The sequence below is a fragment of the Stegastes partitus genome, unplaced genomic scaffold (assembly GCF_000690725.1).
Source record: "Stegastes partitus isolate 25-593 unplaced genomic scaffold, Stegastes_partitus-1.0.2 Scaffold1564, whole genome shotgun sequence".
Classification (NCBI taxonomy): Eukaryota; Metazoa; Chordata; class Actinopteri; family Pomacentridae; genus Stegastes; species Stegastes partitus.
This window is the reverse complement of record NW_007579295.1, coordinates 101426-116354: the sequence shown is the minus strand read 5'-3', so window position 1 is coordinate 116354 and position 14929 is coordinate 101426. Positions and strand designations below refer to the sequence as shown.

The window sequence follows — 14929 nt, the reverse complement described above, 5'->3', positions numbered from 1 at the left end:
GTCTTGGCTTTAAGATGGAAAAAACACAGACAGTGTGAAAGACAGATGCAGAAAAGACAAACAAAAAGTGAGAAGAGGCAGTCCAACTAGCAGTGGGAAGAGACGCAGAAGGACAGAGGCAGTAAGGTGAGACGTGTGGCTTGTAACGCAGCCTTGTAGTTGAGGTTTGGCCTGGTGTCTGTCCCCTCTCCCTGACCCTGCCTGACATACTGAAAAGCCATTCAGAGTCTGCTTGGTAGAACAAACGTTGTACAGAGCGGAACATGCTTGGCTTCTCTGACAGTGTAAAATCACACTCTGCTATCGCACATTTAAAAGCATCACTGTTTTTTCCATTAAAGTTTTCCATGGAAAACCGGCAGCCAAATTCCAGAATTCCCGGTCGAAACGTCAAGCTTACGCTGATTTAGAGCATGTATATTTGCATGTGTATTGGGTGTGTGCGTGAGACAGACGGAGAAGGTGGAGGGGAAAAATACAGAACAGAACAGAGGAAAAGCTGCTGTTGTCCCGTTTTCCTAAACCACAGAAATCCAAGCAAAACGAGACCAGAGCAAGTCAAACGGCTAAAGAGGTACGAAGAGGAAGAAACAGCGCATGGGTGTTTCAGGGTGGCCAACAAGTGAAATGCAATGTCAATATAAGTCATTATTTCTTTTCAACGTTGCTCTGACGTTGCAGTGGAGACCTGCATGAGGGAAGAAGAACACGCCTGGGACTTTCCACCTGAGCGGACTGAAAATGAACAGAACAAAGCCTGTTTGAGACAGTGTGGAGACTGACTCACACATCTGTCAAAGTGCTGCAAGAAGGATGGAGATTCATTAAACGCTACAGTGTAATTGAGTAGCCGAGGACCACAACAGTTTATTGTTCTTTTTTTTCCTTTTTTTTTTTGCTTAATGAAAAGGGTTATTAAGCGTCTTGGTGTTTGTACATGGAAAGGAAGTTGACTCCTTGTGGTTAATTTAACAAGTTTCCTTTACAGTCAACATGTCTGTGGTTAAATGACCAATACCTGAGGCCTTCTCTGATGATGTCAGTCTGTGTCTGTTGATGAAGTTGCTATGGAAATGGCTCCCCAGACAACAGGCTATGATGTCACTCTGATAAGTAGGGGTTATAATGTGCCCTTAGGCTTTATTTAAGACAATTTGCTGCTCATCACAGTGTAGACAGGTAGAAAAAGCTGCCGAGGTTAAAGAAGAGGCATGCACTTCTTCCGTCTCAGCCAAATGATCTTATCTTAATGCTAGACAATAATTTTTGCCTAATTTGAGTTGCATAAGAGGTCAATCAGCTGTCACCTGCAGCTCTGATTTGCAGGTCACTGCCTAACAGGCTGATAGGACTTCAAATCACTGCCATTTAGTCTGAAAGGAGTCTGTGTGAATGTTTTCCAGCAGCTTTACGTTTTTTTTTTTTTTCCATTCTGGATGAGTGTGAGTAAAAGAGAGAGGCAGAGACGTACAAATGGACATAGACACACACAACACACACAGAAAGGCAGACTCCTAACAAAAGCCATATGTTGAGCTGGAGGTAGTCGAGCAACTAGAGTCTGACACTTAGAGCACTGTGACTCTGGAAAGAAAGCAAACACACTCAGAAGCTTTACACCTTTCCTGATATGCACACAGTCCACCTGCTATATTCAATCACTCAACTACTTCATCTACTTTGTTTAAAAAAAGCTAAACTGTTTTTGATACTAAATGCAACTGGAAGGTGTTGATAGAATCATCTGTGCCATCATCAGATGTGTGTTTACAACTGTTTGTTTGGGAAGAGCTGAACTGGACTATTCTGGTGCAGATCTGATGAGCTGCCATGACTCAAGAAGCATTACGACATGTGGAGATGACGCTTACATTGCAGTGGCTTTATTGACTTTTACTGACACATTTCATGTTCCAAATTAAATAATTTAAATGATGGATTTTCAGATTCATCATGTCCCAATACATAGTATGTCAAATGCAGTACACCAAAGATATCAGGATGTCCCTTACTGGCCATTTTGACCCACAATCCGCTCTGCAGTGAAAGGTAAGTGACATAGGTGATGATGATGCACAGACAGGTGACAGCTCATTTTACACTACAGACTGTCATGGATACATGAACAAAATTGTCAAAGTTCAGGGCGCAATATTATCACAAAATTCCCAGTTGTATGCATACTGCATGCAATGATACAAATAATGGCAGCTGCAGTATGTACTGAAAGTAAAAAGAAAAAGTAGGCAATTTGGATTGCAGGGTCAGTGTGGTGGCACCGTTTAACCCCATTGTGGGAGTGGCTAACTCCACCAAACTCCAAGCTAGTCAAAAGTGAGGTGGAGTGTAAACGGACTTGAGGCATGCCATGCAAACATCTCTGAGCCATGGACTGTTCTATCCCTCAAAGTGGCCATGCCCATAATTGTGCATAACTTTATACCTAAATACAATTTTGAACAGGTGAGTTATCGAAAAATTCAACCCCCTGCAGTTGTTAGGCACCAAGAAATTAGCCGAAATGAGACCAAAACCACTTTTTGCACCAGGCTGTGAACACGTTTATTATTGCTGTAAAGCTGGCCATTTAAACATGGAGGGCTATGGGGATTGACTCCTTTTTGGAGCCAGCCTCAAGTGGTCATTTGAGGAACTGCTGTTTACTTGTCTTTGTTCATGAATATTCCTTTCCTGTATTTATCTGACTATTCAAACTATTTTTGCATTACCTACACCCTAAAGCGTGCTATTACCCTCTGCTGGCTAGCAAGCATGCATGCTTACCTGCAACACGTAGTATTGGGGTAATTATTTACATTTCTTTTAAATATGCTGAGCTACACTACAATTTTTTACGTAACCACTGGCTGCAGAAGTACCCTCAGGGACCAAGCAATCACCGCTATATTTTGAGGTCTGCTTTATGTACGCACACAGACAGGCACTCAGGAATGCATTCACACAGTTAGGAACATAGACGCAAACACAACTCAGACTTTCCCCTTGAACGTACTCTCAGCTGGTGCTTGATGCACTCCCGTCTACTAGAAGCTCTGTTCCACTTTTTGTTCCTCACACTCATGAATCACTCAAATTGTGACTTCAGTAACATCTAAGACGGTGGTAATTTTGTGTTTGAGTGCATGATCCCCATCCTTTTTCCCTTGTAGACAAAAAAACTTCCCCATTCATCTCTTATAACATCCTTCCTGCCAACACTGAGACAACCTCTGTGCAGGATCCAGAGAACATATGGAAGAAATGGTGAGCGCAGCACAAAAGGAAAAAGAGAGATGGAGAGAATTAGGGAGGAGGAGACGAGGAGAGATCTTTACTGAGACGAGTAAGTTGCACACAAACAACTCCACACAGGCACAATAGAAGTACACAAGGGTTATGAAATGGTGACAATGAGTCATGTGTTGTCTTTCCTAAATATTTCAAGGGCCTCACTATTCATAGAGTGCAGATATAACCAGGATGCTCACTTAAAACCTCAGCTGATACGTTTAGTGACAGCACATTCAATTTAACTGAAATTAACTCTGTGAAAGGGTTGGCGAGAAGCTCTAGAGGGACCTGAGTTGTTCCCTTACCTTTCGACCCTCTTGGCCAGTCAGTCCAACCGGGCCAATAATCCCTGAGTCTCCCTGGAACACAAAGCGAGAATGTCAAAAGGCAAGAATGGAAGAATGCCGGTTTACACAAGCAGCAATCATAAAGGTGCTCGGCGCTCGCCAAACAGGACGTCATTACAAAGTAATGTGGCATATAAGAAAAGGAGGGATACAATACCTTCTCTCCTTTAGGTGCAGGTCCAGGTGAGATGCCAGGGTCTCCTTTTTTCCCCTGAGAGAAAGTAAAGCACAAAAGACAGCTCTGTATGGGTGAAAATTACTCAACTCATTCAGTATTTTCAATCTCTGAAAGCATCGGACTCATAATTATCATTACTGAAGTAATTCCTCTGGCCAACACATTTCATTTGGACTGGAAAGGCTGTTAAAAAGAAGGTCAAAAAGTGAGGAAGAAACCAGAAATCAGTGGTCATGTTAAATAAATTCACTTAAACAGATGAGGTCCTTTAGTCGCACACACACACATGCACACACACAAACACACACACAGCTTCATTGTCAGCAGGTAACAATAAGGGGGCTTCAGCACATCAAAGCTATGGATCGGAAATTACCCTGAGTGCTGACTCTCTCCCTCCCCTCTTCGGACCCCTGCCTTTTACAACTTTGTTTCATTTATTAATGATGAAAGAGCAAAGATTGCGGTGCACCCAGAGACATCAAACGCCTCATAATTTTTCTTTCAACACACGTGCCAGGTAGAAGAAGCCGCTCTGCACCAGTCTGCCTACAGTTTACCGGAGTGTTCATTCACTAAGGCGGGATTTAGAATCTACTGATGATGGCTCCTTTGTGCTCCTTAGTGTTTGTTTATACCTGATGTAACATGTTATCTAGTGAGCTTCACAGCTGCTTGTAGAAAGACTTTGTTAACTTTGGACAGAACCAGACTGTTTACATTTGTCGCCAGTCTTTTCACTGAGCTGTGTTAACCAGCAGATATTTAGACATTAAAGCCCTTCTCATTAAACTCTCAGCAAGTGACTCGGGAAGCATTTTACCTAAAATGTTGAACTAGTCCTTTCAGCGTCTAAACCCCAAAAGGCACCTTAGCCTTTAAAAAATAAAAACAAAAATACAATTTACCAGAGCCAAATAATGTAAAAATGAAGAATTGCTGGATTTTCAACTTAGCAGCAATTATTATAAAACCTGTCATGCTATTTTGTTGGAAAATTTAACCAACTCTAAGCTTTAAATTTTGATATTTTATCAAAATCATTTTATTGTATGTGCCCAAAATTGGTAGAAGCTGCAGATATTCTTTGTTGTCATGACAATGCCTTGGCATTTATTGACAAAATTAGACGTTTGATATAAATGCTGTTGCTGATTATTTAGAATAGTTGACAAGAAAAGAATAAGTAAGGTTAAAAACACTAATTAATCTGCCTCACATTCAGAATACACTGAAGAATTTTGTCTTACTGGCAACAACATCCCATCATGATCCTTTAACTATTTCTCAAAAATGTTGTCCTTTTTTCCAACATCAAAAATCAATACCACTCTCATGAGTTGAATATGATGCTACAGCGAGCAGACACTAAAACTGGAGAAGAGGAGCTGATCTATTGCCAGCTGGTGCGGTCCAAAGGTAACAAAATCCACCCATGTTTCCAGTTATTATACTTAGCAAAGTTAACCAGCTGCTGGCAGTGCTGAATATTTATTGCATGGACATTAGAAAGGTATTGCTACTGTCATTTAACTCTGAATGAGAAAGTGGATAAGTGTTTTTCCCGAGTACAAAAATGCTAAAAGCAGAAAACAGAGGCATGAAAATGGGAAGAAGGTTTGGCAAAAGTGCAGAATGTAAAAGAGACGTAATAATATAAAGATCCCATGCAGAGACAACGACTAGCACAGCCCCTGTGGGACTTGTGGAGGTCAGAGCGTTGGCGATGGGGGTAGGCAGTGTGACCTTACTTGTCATTTATGTAAGGCATTTTTATAATGCTCTTTAAACACAGGTATTGCCCTTCGCTCTACACTCAAAGCACACGGTGTCAGAGGTCAAGGGTGTTTGCTAAGGCATACATCAGTCCAGACAATCACGTGGGGGACGCAGAGAATTTGTCTTGGGCAGGGTCATCTCCTGTTCACACGTTAAAATTGGACAGATTTATTTGGAGTTCTCACTTTTCCGACTCCTAATGTCTTTCCCTGGAGCTCTGATAAATCACTCGACCCCCCTGGTGTCAACCGGTTTGTCTGCTTGTGCTGCAGCGGAAGCCTCAGACTCACATTCATTGCACGCAGGAGTATAAGTGCATGATTTTATATAAACATACACATATACTGGAGAATGTTTTGTCAACACAGAGTGTCGACATCTCTAGGAAACCTTGAAGAGCCTTGTATAGATGGTAATCCTAAGACTGATGTCTGTAGCACACATGTTAAAGTGATGTATCTCCTCAGCACTACGCTCTGTGGTGTTTGTGGTGTTTCAGGTATAGCAGCCCTGCTGTGAACTTAGATGGCCCTGACTCCTCGGCCATAAAAATCCATTACCCTTGTTGCTCTTTATGGATTCCAGCTGATATAGAAAAACTGAAAACTAACATGTCCTCATAGGATTATCATTCACATTAGAGGGAAGAGAAGATCCCAAACTGCTTAATTAAATTAGCAGAATGAGGCAAGCACATAATCCTGCAACTGTTTCATGTGGAAAAATCAACATGGCTCCTGGGCTCTTGGCATTAAAAGAAAGGCTCGCTTGTGATCACGACCTAGACTAAGAGCGCGTACCTTGAGCCCGGGTGGACCAGGTCGGCCAGGGTTTCCATGGGGACCGGGGGCGCCCTGTGGAAAAGCCAGAAAGAGAGAAGCATAAGCAAAAAGGTGATCGGCCTCTCAATCAATCTTCATATTGGGATGAAGCTGATGCGGGCTGCGACCAGAGCAGAGGTGGGGCAAAGACTGTCTGGAGAACCTCAGCCTTCGTGCTTTTTTAACCTATTTTCCTATACATCAGCTGTGTGTTGTGTGTGCATGTGTGTGTGGTGGTGAGGTATTTGGGGTTGGTGTTGGGGGTAGAAACTTATGGAAAATGGGGCTCTCTGGAGCTGCTTCACCATATGGATGTGGTTTTCCTGCCCCCTGTTGCCCCACACACCACTACCACCACTCCACCCACTGACACACACACACACACACACACACACACACACACACACACACAGACACAAACAAACACACATCTGCCAGGCATCTTAATGAGTAACGCAGATCGTCCCATATCATAACATTTTGAATTCCTCTGCTGGTGTGCCTTTCTATCCGCATTGGCAGTTGCTGAGGAAATGAACACAAACAAAGTGGGATCGACAGTGGCAGCATATTGGTAACGTGAACCGTCCCACTCTGTCCAGCAGGCCCCATGGGAAGGTTTAGCAGAACAACTCTGGAAGACAGGGAGCGAGTATTTGGTTTGAGCAGCAGTCTACAGACAGAAGCAAAGTAGGGTCGCTTCGTCTCCGCCGTTCATTCATCTGTCTGACTGTCCGCCTTCTCTTCCTCTGAGTGACTTTTCCCCCGTGGATCGCTGACCTCACTCCTGCCCTCCACGTGGTGCGGCACCCCCGGGCCCCTCACCTACCACCCGTCCTGGGTCAAGGGGGCTGATCGAGTCAGGGAGGGCGGAAAAAAGAGCCACGACCGCTTTAAGAGCTAGGTCAGTGATTTTCATTGAGGTGAGTCAAAACAAATCAGGAAGCCATTATGTTAGCGATCTGGTCTGCAGCATCAAAAGCCAACATCTACCGACGTCCCGACAGACAACTCTCTATTATCCCACGGAGGGGGGAGGGAAAAAAAAAAAAAAGCACTCTGGGATTTGGGTTGGGTTATACAGCTCCACAAAAAAGTGCTTTGAGCAAAGTTCAAAAACAGACGTACTGGTTGAGTGCAGACATGACAACATCAATCCTTTTTTCTGCAACTGCTTTTCCTGTCAAGGACTGCTTTGATGACCGTCATGTCTGATTCACAGGAGACAGAGCTTCTCGTGAATGAACAGGACATTACTAAGCTGAGGTGCTGTTATCTTTTGTTTGAGTCATGGAATAGTCAGGATTTCCAAACAGTCTGACAGCAAGAAAACAGATCTGTTGAAATATATAAAAAAAGATTTGTTGTGTTTTGTGGTTTGCAATCAAGATATATTCATTCCAAGAATTCTAATATTTTACAGAGCTTGCGTCCTTTCCTCCCACACTCCCCCTTTTCAGCTTGCATGCAGCTGGTGTTCCTCGAGAGCTGTCCACTCAGGGCTAAGGGACACTGTTGTGCCCTAAATAAACTTAAACAAACTAGACATGTTTGAATTACATGCTTCAAAATTAACCCAGTGGTTTACCGCAGGTTGGGCAGTACACGCTGGTAGGCACAGGCTGGCACCGACATTTGGTACTGTGCTCTAGCCTCCGTGTCGTGTCCCTTTCTCTCGCAACAGGTGTCTAATTAGAGAAGACCAGGGTGGGGCGCCCACAAGCTGAGGGCTATCAAATAAAAAACCACCAACCTCTGTACAGCGATGCAGGGCGTTACTGCGGTTCCTGTGGTCACAATGCCGCTAGCTCTGTGCATTTCATACCAATTTGGTCGAGACAAAAATCAGAAAATCGAAACAAATAATAGCTCCTAATGTTTCATCGCATGGCAACGTGCTCTGCCGTGTATAAATATCTGTGTTTAAATCTACAAAATTCCCACATGTGCAACTTAAAGCCAAGATATACTGTATGCGCCATTGTGGATCCTAAATCTGGATGTGTGACATCAGTCTCAAGGTTACATTCCCACACAGAAAATTTTTAGACAAGCCCTTTTAATGGGCTACGCTGTAAACATAGTCTGAGTTTCAACACCAGCTCGTAAAAGACAATTTAAATGTATATACAGTCACCGTATTAAAGATAAAAGACAGTCTGTATGATGCCATGCCAAATGAGAGCCGATGGGGCAATGTCTGATTAACTAACATTAGATCAAGAGAGCATGTGAAACCGCTGGACGTCTTTATAATTAAAGACCCCAAGCTGTACACACACACACATGCACGCACAGGACTTAAAGTTTGCCTCTAAGGAATAAGGAAAATATTTCACTGTTTGTTAAAATCTCAACAGCGTGTCTTTCCACTGCTGAATGAAAAGTGTGGAATTTGCAGTCACATAAATTACAGTAAAACTTCATAATAACAGCAGCAGACGGGGTGAGTGAGTTGCTTCAAACGCCAACGTTTTTAGTGCTAAATACATCATTCTTTGCCCAGAGTATGTGAAAAAGGAAGTGGTAAGTAATCCAAAGTATTATTTAGGCATTTACAACAATAACAGTCATAACTCATAACGGCAACGACAAGTTTGAAAATTACGATGGAAACCTAGAGCAAACTTTATGCCAGAACTGTTAAAGTCTGGTATTAAAAAATGCATTAAAACGCCCAAAGGGAATTGCAGAAATAGTGAATTAAAACATGGTCTGTGATTTTTTTTACAGTTCCGAAGTTTATTACAGTAATATTCCAAAGTGGAGACCCTCCCACGCAATTTATTCCAGGGATCTAAAGACCCTTAAGAAGCCGACCTGCCCCCCTGGAGTTACCAAAACAGCCCAACAACCTGCTCCCAGTGGGGTTCAGAACATTTACTTATTTCAAAGTCCTTTATAGTCATAGTTTTCCAGGTTTCTATACGGCCATCTGGGATGTGAGTACGTGCAGGTGAAGCAAGGTGGGGGGAGTTTGTTTAAGTGACAGAGGAACGGTTTGAGGGGAAGCACGAGGAAAGATGGGTGACAGAGATTTTTTTCGCTCAGACAAAGACCCTTTTGACCCAGCAGGCTCCAGACGAACACGGTCCTCGGTTAGATCTCGGCCTGCGCACTCACGATGAATCCACGTTTTCCTCTCGCACCCGTCTACCACGTCGTCATTATGCACCCGCAAACAGACTAGAAAAAGCTTGGCCAGACTATTCATGGACATCTAGAAAAAGCTTCTGTACTGACATCCGTTGCCATAGTGACGGCATCTCACACTCACATGTGTGGGATCAGAGGTCAAGGTTCATGGGTGGTGCTGCTCGGGCTCAATGGTGCTCTGTGTGTCATCATACAGACTTCCAGTAATCCAAGGCTACAGAGGGTCATGCAAAGAAAAAAAAACTAAAAAAAAAAAAGCAACGGTGGCGCTGCTCTCTCTTCAGCTGTGAGCGGAAACTCGTCTTTCACTTCGAAGAAAATGATCAAATCACGCTTCGCCACCTGCGAGCCTGCAGCCGCAGCAGCCTGCAGCATAAATTCAGATTTGGAGTTAATTATTTCACCGATCAACAAGTGCACTTCTTTTTCCCAAATTGAAACCACACGCTCATCTGGCCCAGACGGAGGGAGTTTGCGCGGCATGTGTTTGCGTGGAGTGCGTGTGTGTAAATATGTGTGTACCTCCGTGTTTGCACATACACATGGCAGCGGCAATTAAACTTGATAAATGCTTTTGTTTACAGGAAAGCTCCATAATCTGTCTCACTCTTTATATATGCAGGCCATAAACACAGCCGCATATGTCTGCCCTACACAGTGTGGGATTAGCGCTGCGGCGTGTATTCACTCCCGTGTGAGCGCCAATGTGTGCCAGTGTGCGTGTTAAACAAAATGACTGCGAGGTCAGAGTCAGACACTGCCGGTGTGTTTGCAAGTGACCTCTGTTAAAGCGGCATCAAAACCGATGACCTTTACAAGTGCTTTTTTATTGAAAAGGCTTGTTTTCATTGTTTGCGCTTTGCAAACTGACCACTTCCACTGACAATGCCACAGGCAGTTCAACAGCTGGTTTGCTGTGGCAGACAAAGGCCATGTCTGAGCCGCCAGGATGTAAATCAGTCTGAGGTGATTGGTCGATACATAACGCTGATAAATAAGGTTTGACACAGACATTAAAGCTTTGCCAAGTTGGAGCTAAAATATGCAAACCAGTGCAGGCTCCAACCAAAGCTAAAGGATTACAGATTGCAGTGCAAATTTAGAGTTTTAACCGTTTTGTTGTGACTGATTTTTGTGTTTACTTGTGAAGAAATGATCAATATCACTCAATACACGGATTCATTGCTTGCTGGTCCTGAACAGAGAAATTGTTCTTCACAGCCTTGAGCCTTTTGCAGCACTCTTTGAGTATATTTGGGGAAATTATTTCCACTTAGAATTATACTTGGCTTGACTGAGTTCACACAGCTCACTGCTTAAATTTTTAAGCTCAATCAAAGTTTTATTCCTGGTAAGCTTGATTTGTATCCTAAGAAATACACCTAAGTAGAACTGATGTTGTGGAACCGCTACTAGAGACGAGATGGGAGGTGCTGAATGGACTTAAATAGCTTTAATTAAAGCCAGACAAAGACCTCCTTATACATCTATAGTGGTGGGGGATCACAGAGACTTTAGCTTAAGAGTCACACAAACACTAAGCACGGCTTTAAAAAACATAAATATTGAGCCACATACATCCGTATATACCGTCTATGCAGTTGGTAAAACATTAGGCAATTATTTCTGATGTCTTTAAATGAATCCATTGTCTAGACTGCCTGAATTGCTTGTTTGTAATGTATTCCTTGTAATTAACATCGTAAAACAAGGAGTCAAAGGCTTATCCAAGTCTGTAATACAGAAAAAAAAACAAGTCTAGAGCCACACTCGGAGTTGTGTTTGTTTGCACTTGGGCATAGTTGTGCTGTAAGGTAAATGGTAGTGCCAGTTTGCTAACATGCACACAAAAATAGCACTCTAATGATTAGCAGTTATAATGTTTACATGTCTGCTGTCTTAGATAAAAGCTGCTGAAATATTCAACACCAATGGGACCCCAATTCATTTAGTAGATTTCTGGAAACAAACTAAGGCGCAAATAAGGATTTTGACCTTATTATGATACTGGAAGGGCTGCAAGGTGGCTCGGTGGTTAGCACCGTTGCCTTGCAGCAAGAAGGTTCACATCCCAGTGAGGCAATGGTGCTATTGCTGCGTGGAATTTGCATGTTCTCCCTGTGCAGCGTGGGCTCCAGCTTCTTCCCACACAGTCCAGAAACATGTTGAGGTTAATTGATGATTCTAAATTGTCCGTAGGTGTGAATGTGAGTGTGCTTGGTTGTCTGTCTCTAAGTGCAGCCCTGCGATAGACTGGTGACCAGGATGTCCCCTGCCTTCGCCCTGAGTCAGCTGGGATAAGCTCCAGCCCCCCTGTGACACGAGTGAGGATGAAGCGGTGTATAGATAATGGATGGGTGGATGGATGATGCTGGAGGAAAATTGAGGAGACGACCGAAGTTATCATAATTCCTCCTCCTCCAAGTTTCATGGCAATCCCTCCAAAACTTGTCCAGACATTTCACTCAAAACCACAAATATTAACCCTAAAAGTGCCACTAGTGGACAATGTAGAAACAGAGTGGATGACGACAACAAATCTCATCACAATGCATCCAGAAGTTACAGAGATATTTCAGATTGGACAAAGCAGTGACCCTACAATAAGACCACACTGCCAGCATGGCTGAACACACATATGTCCGTCTGGATGCATACATTAGGGACAGAGAGAAACAGAGGAAGTAACAGAGAATTCCTGAAAGAAGACCCTTGAATGAGACTATATCTATTTAACTGCCTTGGAAAAAGAGGCCTTTCATTAGGCCAGAATGGGATTCCTATGAAGTGTTAGCGCAGCCTGCCGCAAAAGCTCAGTCAGGAGAAGAAAGTCCAGCGGAGCCATGTGTTCTCTGTCTGTTTACAGTGCTTTTATTAGGCATCCTGTGGCACAGGCAGCCTTTTGAAAGGCCGTCTTTATAGGAGCTTTCCTGTTTATGCTTAGGGGTGGGAGGTCAGCGCTCGCAGGCCCGTGCTGAATATGGTCAATCTGCCTGCATAGGAAAACTTTGTGTGTGAGTATATGAGAGAGAGTGTGTGTGTGTGTGTGTGTCAGCTGGTCGATGGGAGGGATTTAAAGTGATGTGGGAGACTAGCTTTGGCAGGTTATTATTGTAACTGCAGAAAACAGTCCAGGACTTCGCCTTTGCTGGGCTGGAACACACAGATACAGTCTCCTCTGTCGTTGTCTGCCTGTCTGTCCTTCTGAGTCACTTCTCTGCCAAGGAGGTTATTATGACTGTTTGTGTTTAGGCTTTCGGTCAACATGTACGTCAGCCACAGCAGAAAAAACACAAACAAACACAACGCACACACAAGTACCCTCCATGAACCTAAATAAAGACATGCTTATTAACATGTTTGCATTGAAAAATCTTGGGATCAAACACCAGACAGTCATTTTTAGAGCACACAAATGGAAGTGAGCTGGATGTAGCTGGAGGTGTTTGAGGGGTGGGTGAGGAGACTTACCCGAGGACCCCTCTTGCCGGGCATGCCTGTCTTCCCTGGAGGTCCTGGCAGTCCCTGGAGAGAGATTATGCAGTCAGTGTTGCATACTGATACACCAAACAAATGATCTTATTCAATACCTAAGCAATCTTCGTCTGCGGTACTCTGTCAAAACCGTCAGGTCATTAAGACTCTCGTGTGTGTTTCCACAGTGAACTCCGCCACATCACACAGGCTGCACTCTGTCTGCAGCGTAAAGAGCGACACCTTCTCCTTCTGAAGTAATTCCATCTCAAGGTGATGAGAGTTCAGCCTTATCCATCATGAAGTTCCGAGCCTGTGCGGCAGGAAACCGTAGAAACACTAGAAATAACAGGTCATTTCCTGCACCACTCAATGCCCCTGTGTGCCTTTATCGGGCTTGTGCTCATTCGTTTTCTTTTAATCAAAAAAGAGGAAAAAGGAGAAGTGAGGAAAAACAGAGCGCGTGTGGTTATTCTGGCTAACAGAACCGACCTGCAGGACTCCGGATTCTGATGTAAGTTTGTGTTAAAGCATCTATTTGACATTTTTTAAATGTTTTGCTCACTGTAAAGTGCATTACAGTGTCCTTACTACATTGTTAAATTTGATGCCTGAGATAACACAGATATGAGAAAGTAGTAAAAAAGCAGCAGCATCGACCATAAAGCGGCGTTATTGATGTGCTGGGGTTATACAATGTCTGTAGTTTCCACATCTCAATTTTCACAAGGCTATGAACTTTAAGAGACAAGGGGCTGCTTCAAAAACAATTTCAACATCAAAACAAACCTGAGTTTAAAGGTTATTGTAAACACAGCCACTACCTGAATACAGTTTGCGATCTGGTTTATATAGCTCAGGAGATTATAATTGGCCCCCCACTGTCTCTTCCAGGATGACCTCCACGGTTGAGACCACCCCTATTGTTGCAGGTGGTGCGCTCCGTGGTGGCCTAAAGACCTGTCAACATGGACACACACTCCTGTCCATCTTCACACTTCCACCCACTGCTTCGGCCTTCCTTCCTTACACTTGTTTGTTTGTTTGTTTATTCCCACTGTCCCTTCCTCTTTACACCTGTCCACCTTTAACGTATCTCATTTTTCCAAAGAGAATCTGTTTCGTTACAGTTCTCTACCCAGAGAGGTAGCAGACACATCACATCCCCACATCAGAAAGCATCTTCCAATCACCACATTTCAAACAAAATGTGATGGCAAAGGCTGGTTTCAGTTATGGTGTTTAGACTTGCTGGCTGTGCCTGTGAGGAAATCTGAACTATGTATTGTTGTGCAAAGAGTTGTGCCGTGATCTAAAAATAGAACTTGCTTTGCTTTCATTATAAACAATTCAAAACTACCTGTACAAACAGTGCAAATTAGCACAATCCTCTCTAATCTTTTATTGCCATAATTCACAAATTAAACCTCTTTAAAACCGCCGGGCGGCTTTTAAGTACAGGCAGCTTGCCGGTACAATTTAACTGAAGACAGAAGCCTGAATAAGCATGGAATTTTACAGAAGGCAGTTTGGGTTCAAAATAAATTTAATCTCCGCACTCGTGCTCCTTCAATTAAAAGATTATCAAATTAAAACGCCAACACTCACTTTCAGCAAAAATTCTGAATACATAAATCACATTCAGGTGTGCAGTGGGACAAATCTCAAAGGAAGTCATTTTCAAAGCATCAGCGAAAGAGCCAAAGGTGCTTCGGAAGAGGAACTGTGCCATATCTGCGCCTGCACTGGATGTTTGTTCTGGCAGCCAGAGTTCAGCTTCTGCACAATGAAAGCCCAAATCGCACTTCTACTGAGTTTCAGCTGAAGACTCTAAATGTTTCAGGCGGAACGGTGAGGGATGACAAGGCAAAACCTGAAATAAT

At 43.3% G+C, this 14929-nt stretch overlaps 1 protein-coding gene across 1 annotated transcript in view; it reads right to left on the bottom strand.

Moving 5' to 3' along the window:
* Nucleotides 1-14929, bottom strand: part of col27a1a (collagen, type XXVII, alpha 1a) — a 77345-nt gene that overhangs the window by 48369 nt on the left and 14047 nt on the right. Inside the window, exons 4-7 of the mRNA XM_008300599.1 lie at nucleotides 13044-13097; nucleotides 6396-6449; nucleotides 3796-3849; nucleotides 3597-3650 (exon numbers count right to left, since the gene is read on the bottom strand). Coding sequence (XP_008298821.1) covers nucleotides 3597-3650; nucleotides 3796-3849; nucleotides 6396-6449; nucleotides 13044-13097 — 216 coding nt within the window. The remainder of the gene's footprint in view (nucleotides 1-3596; nucleotides 3651-3795; nucleotides 3850-6395; nucleotides 6450-13043; nucleotides 13098-14929) is intronic.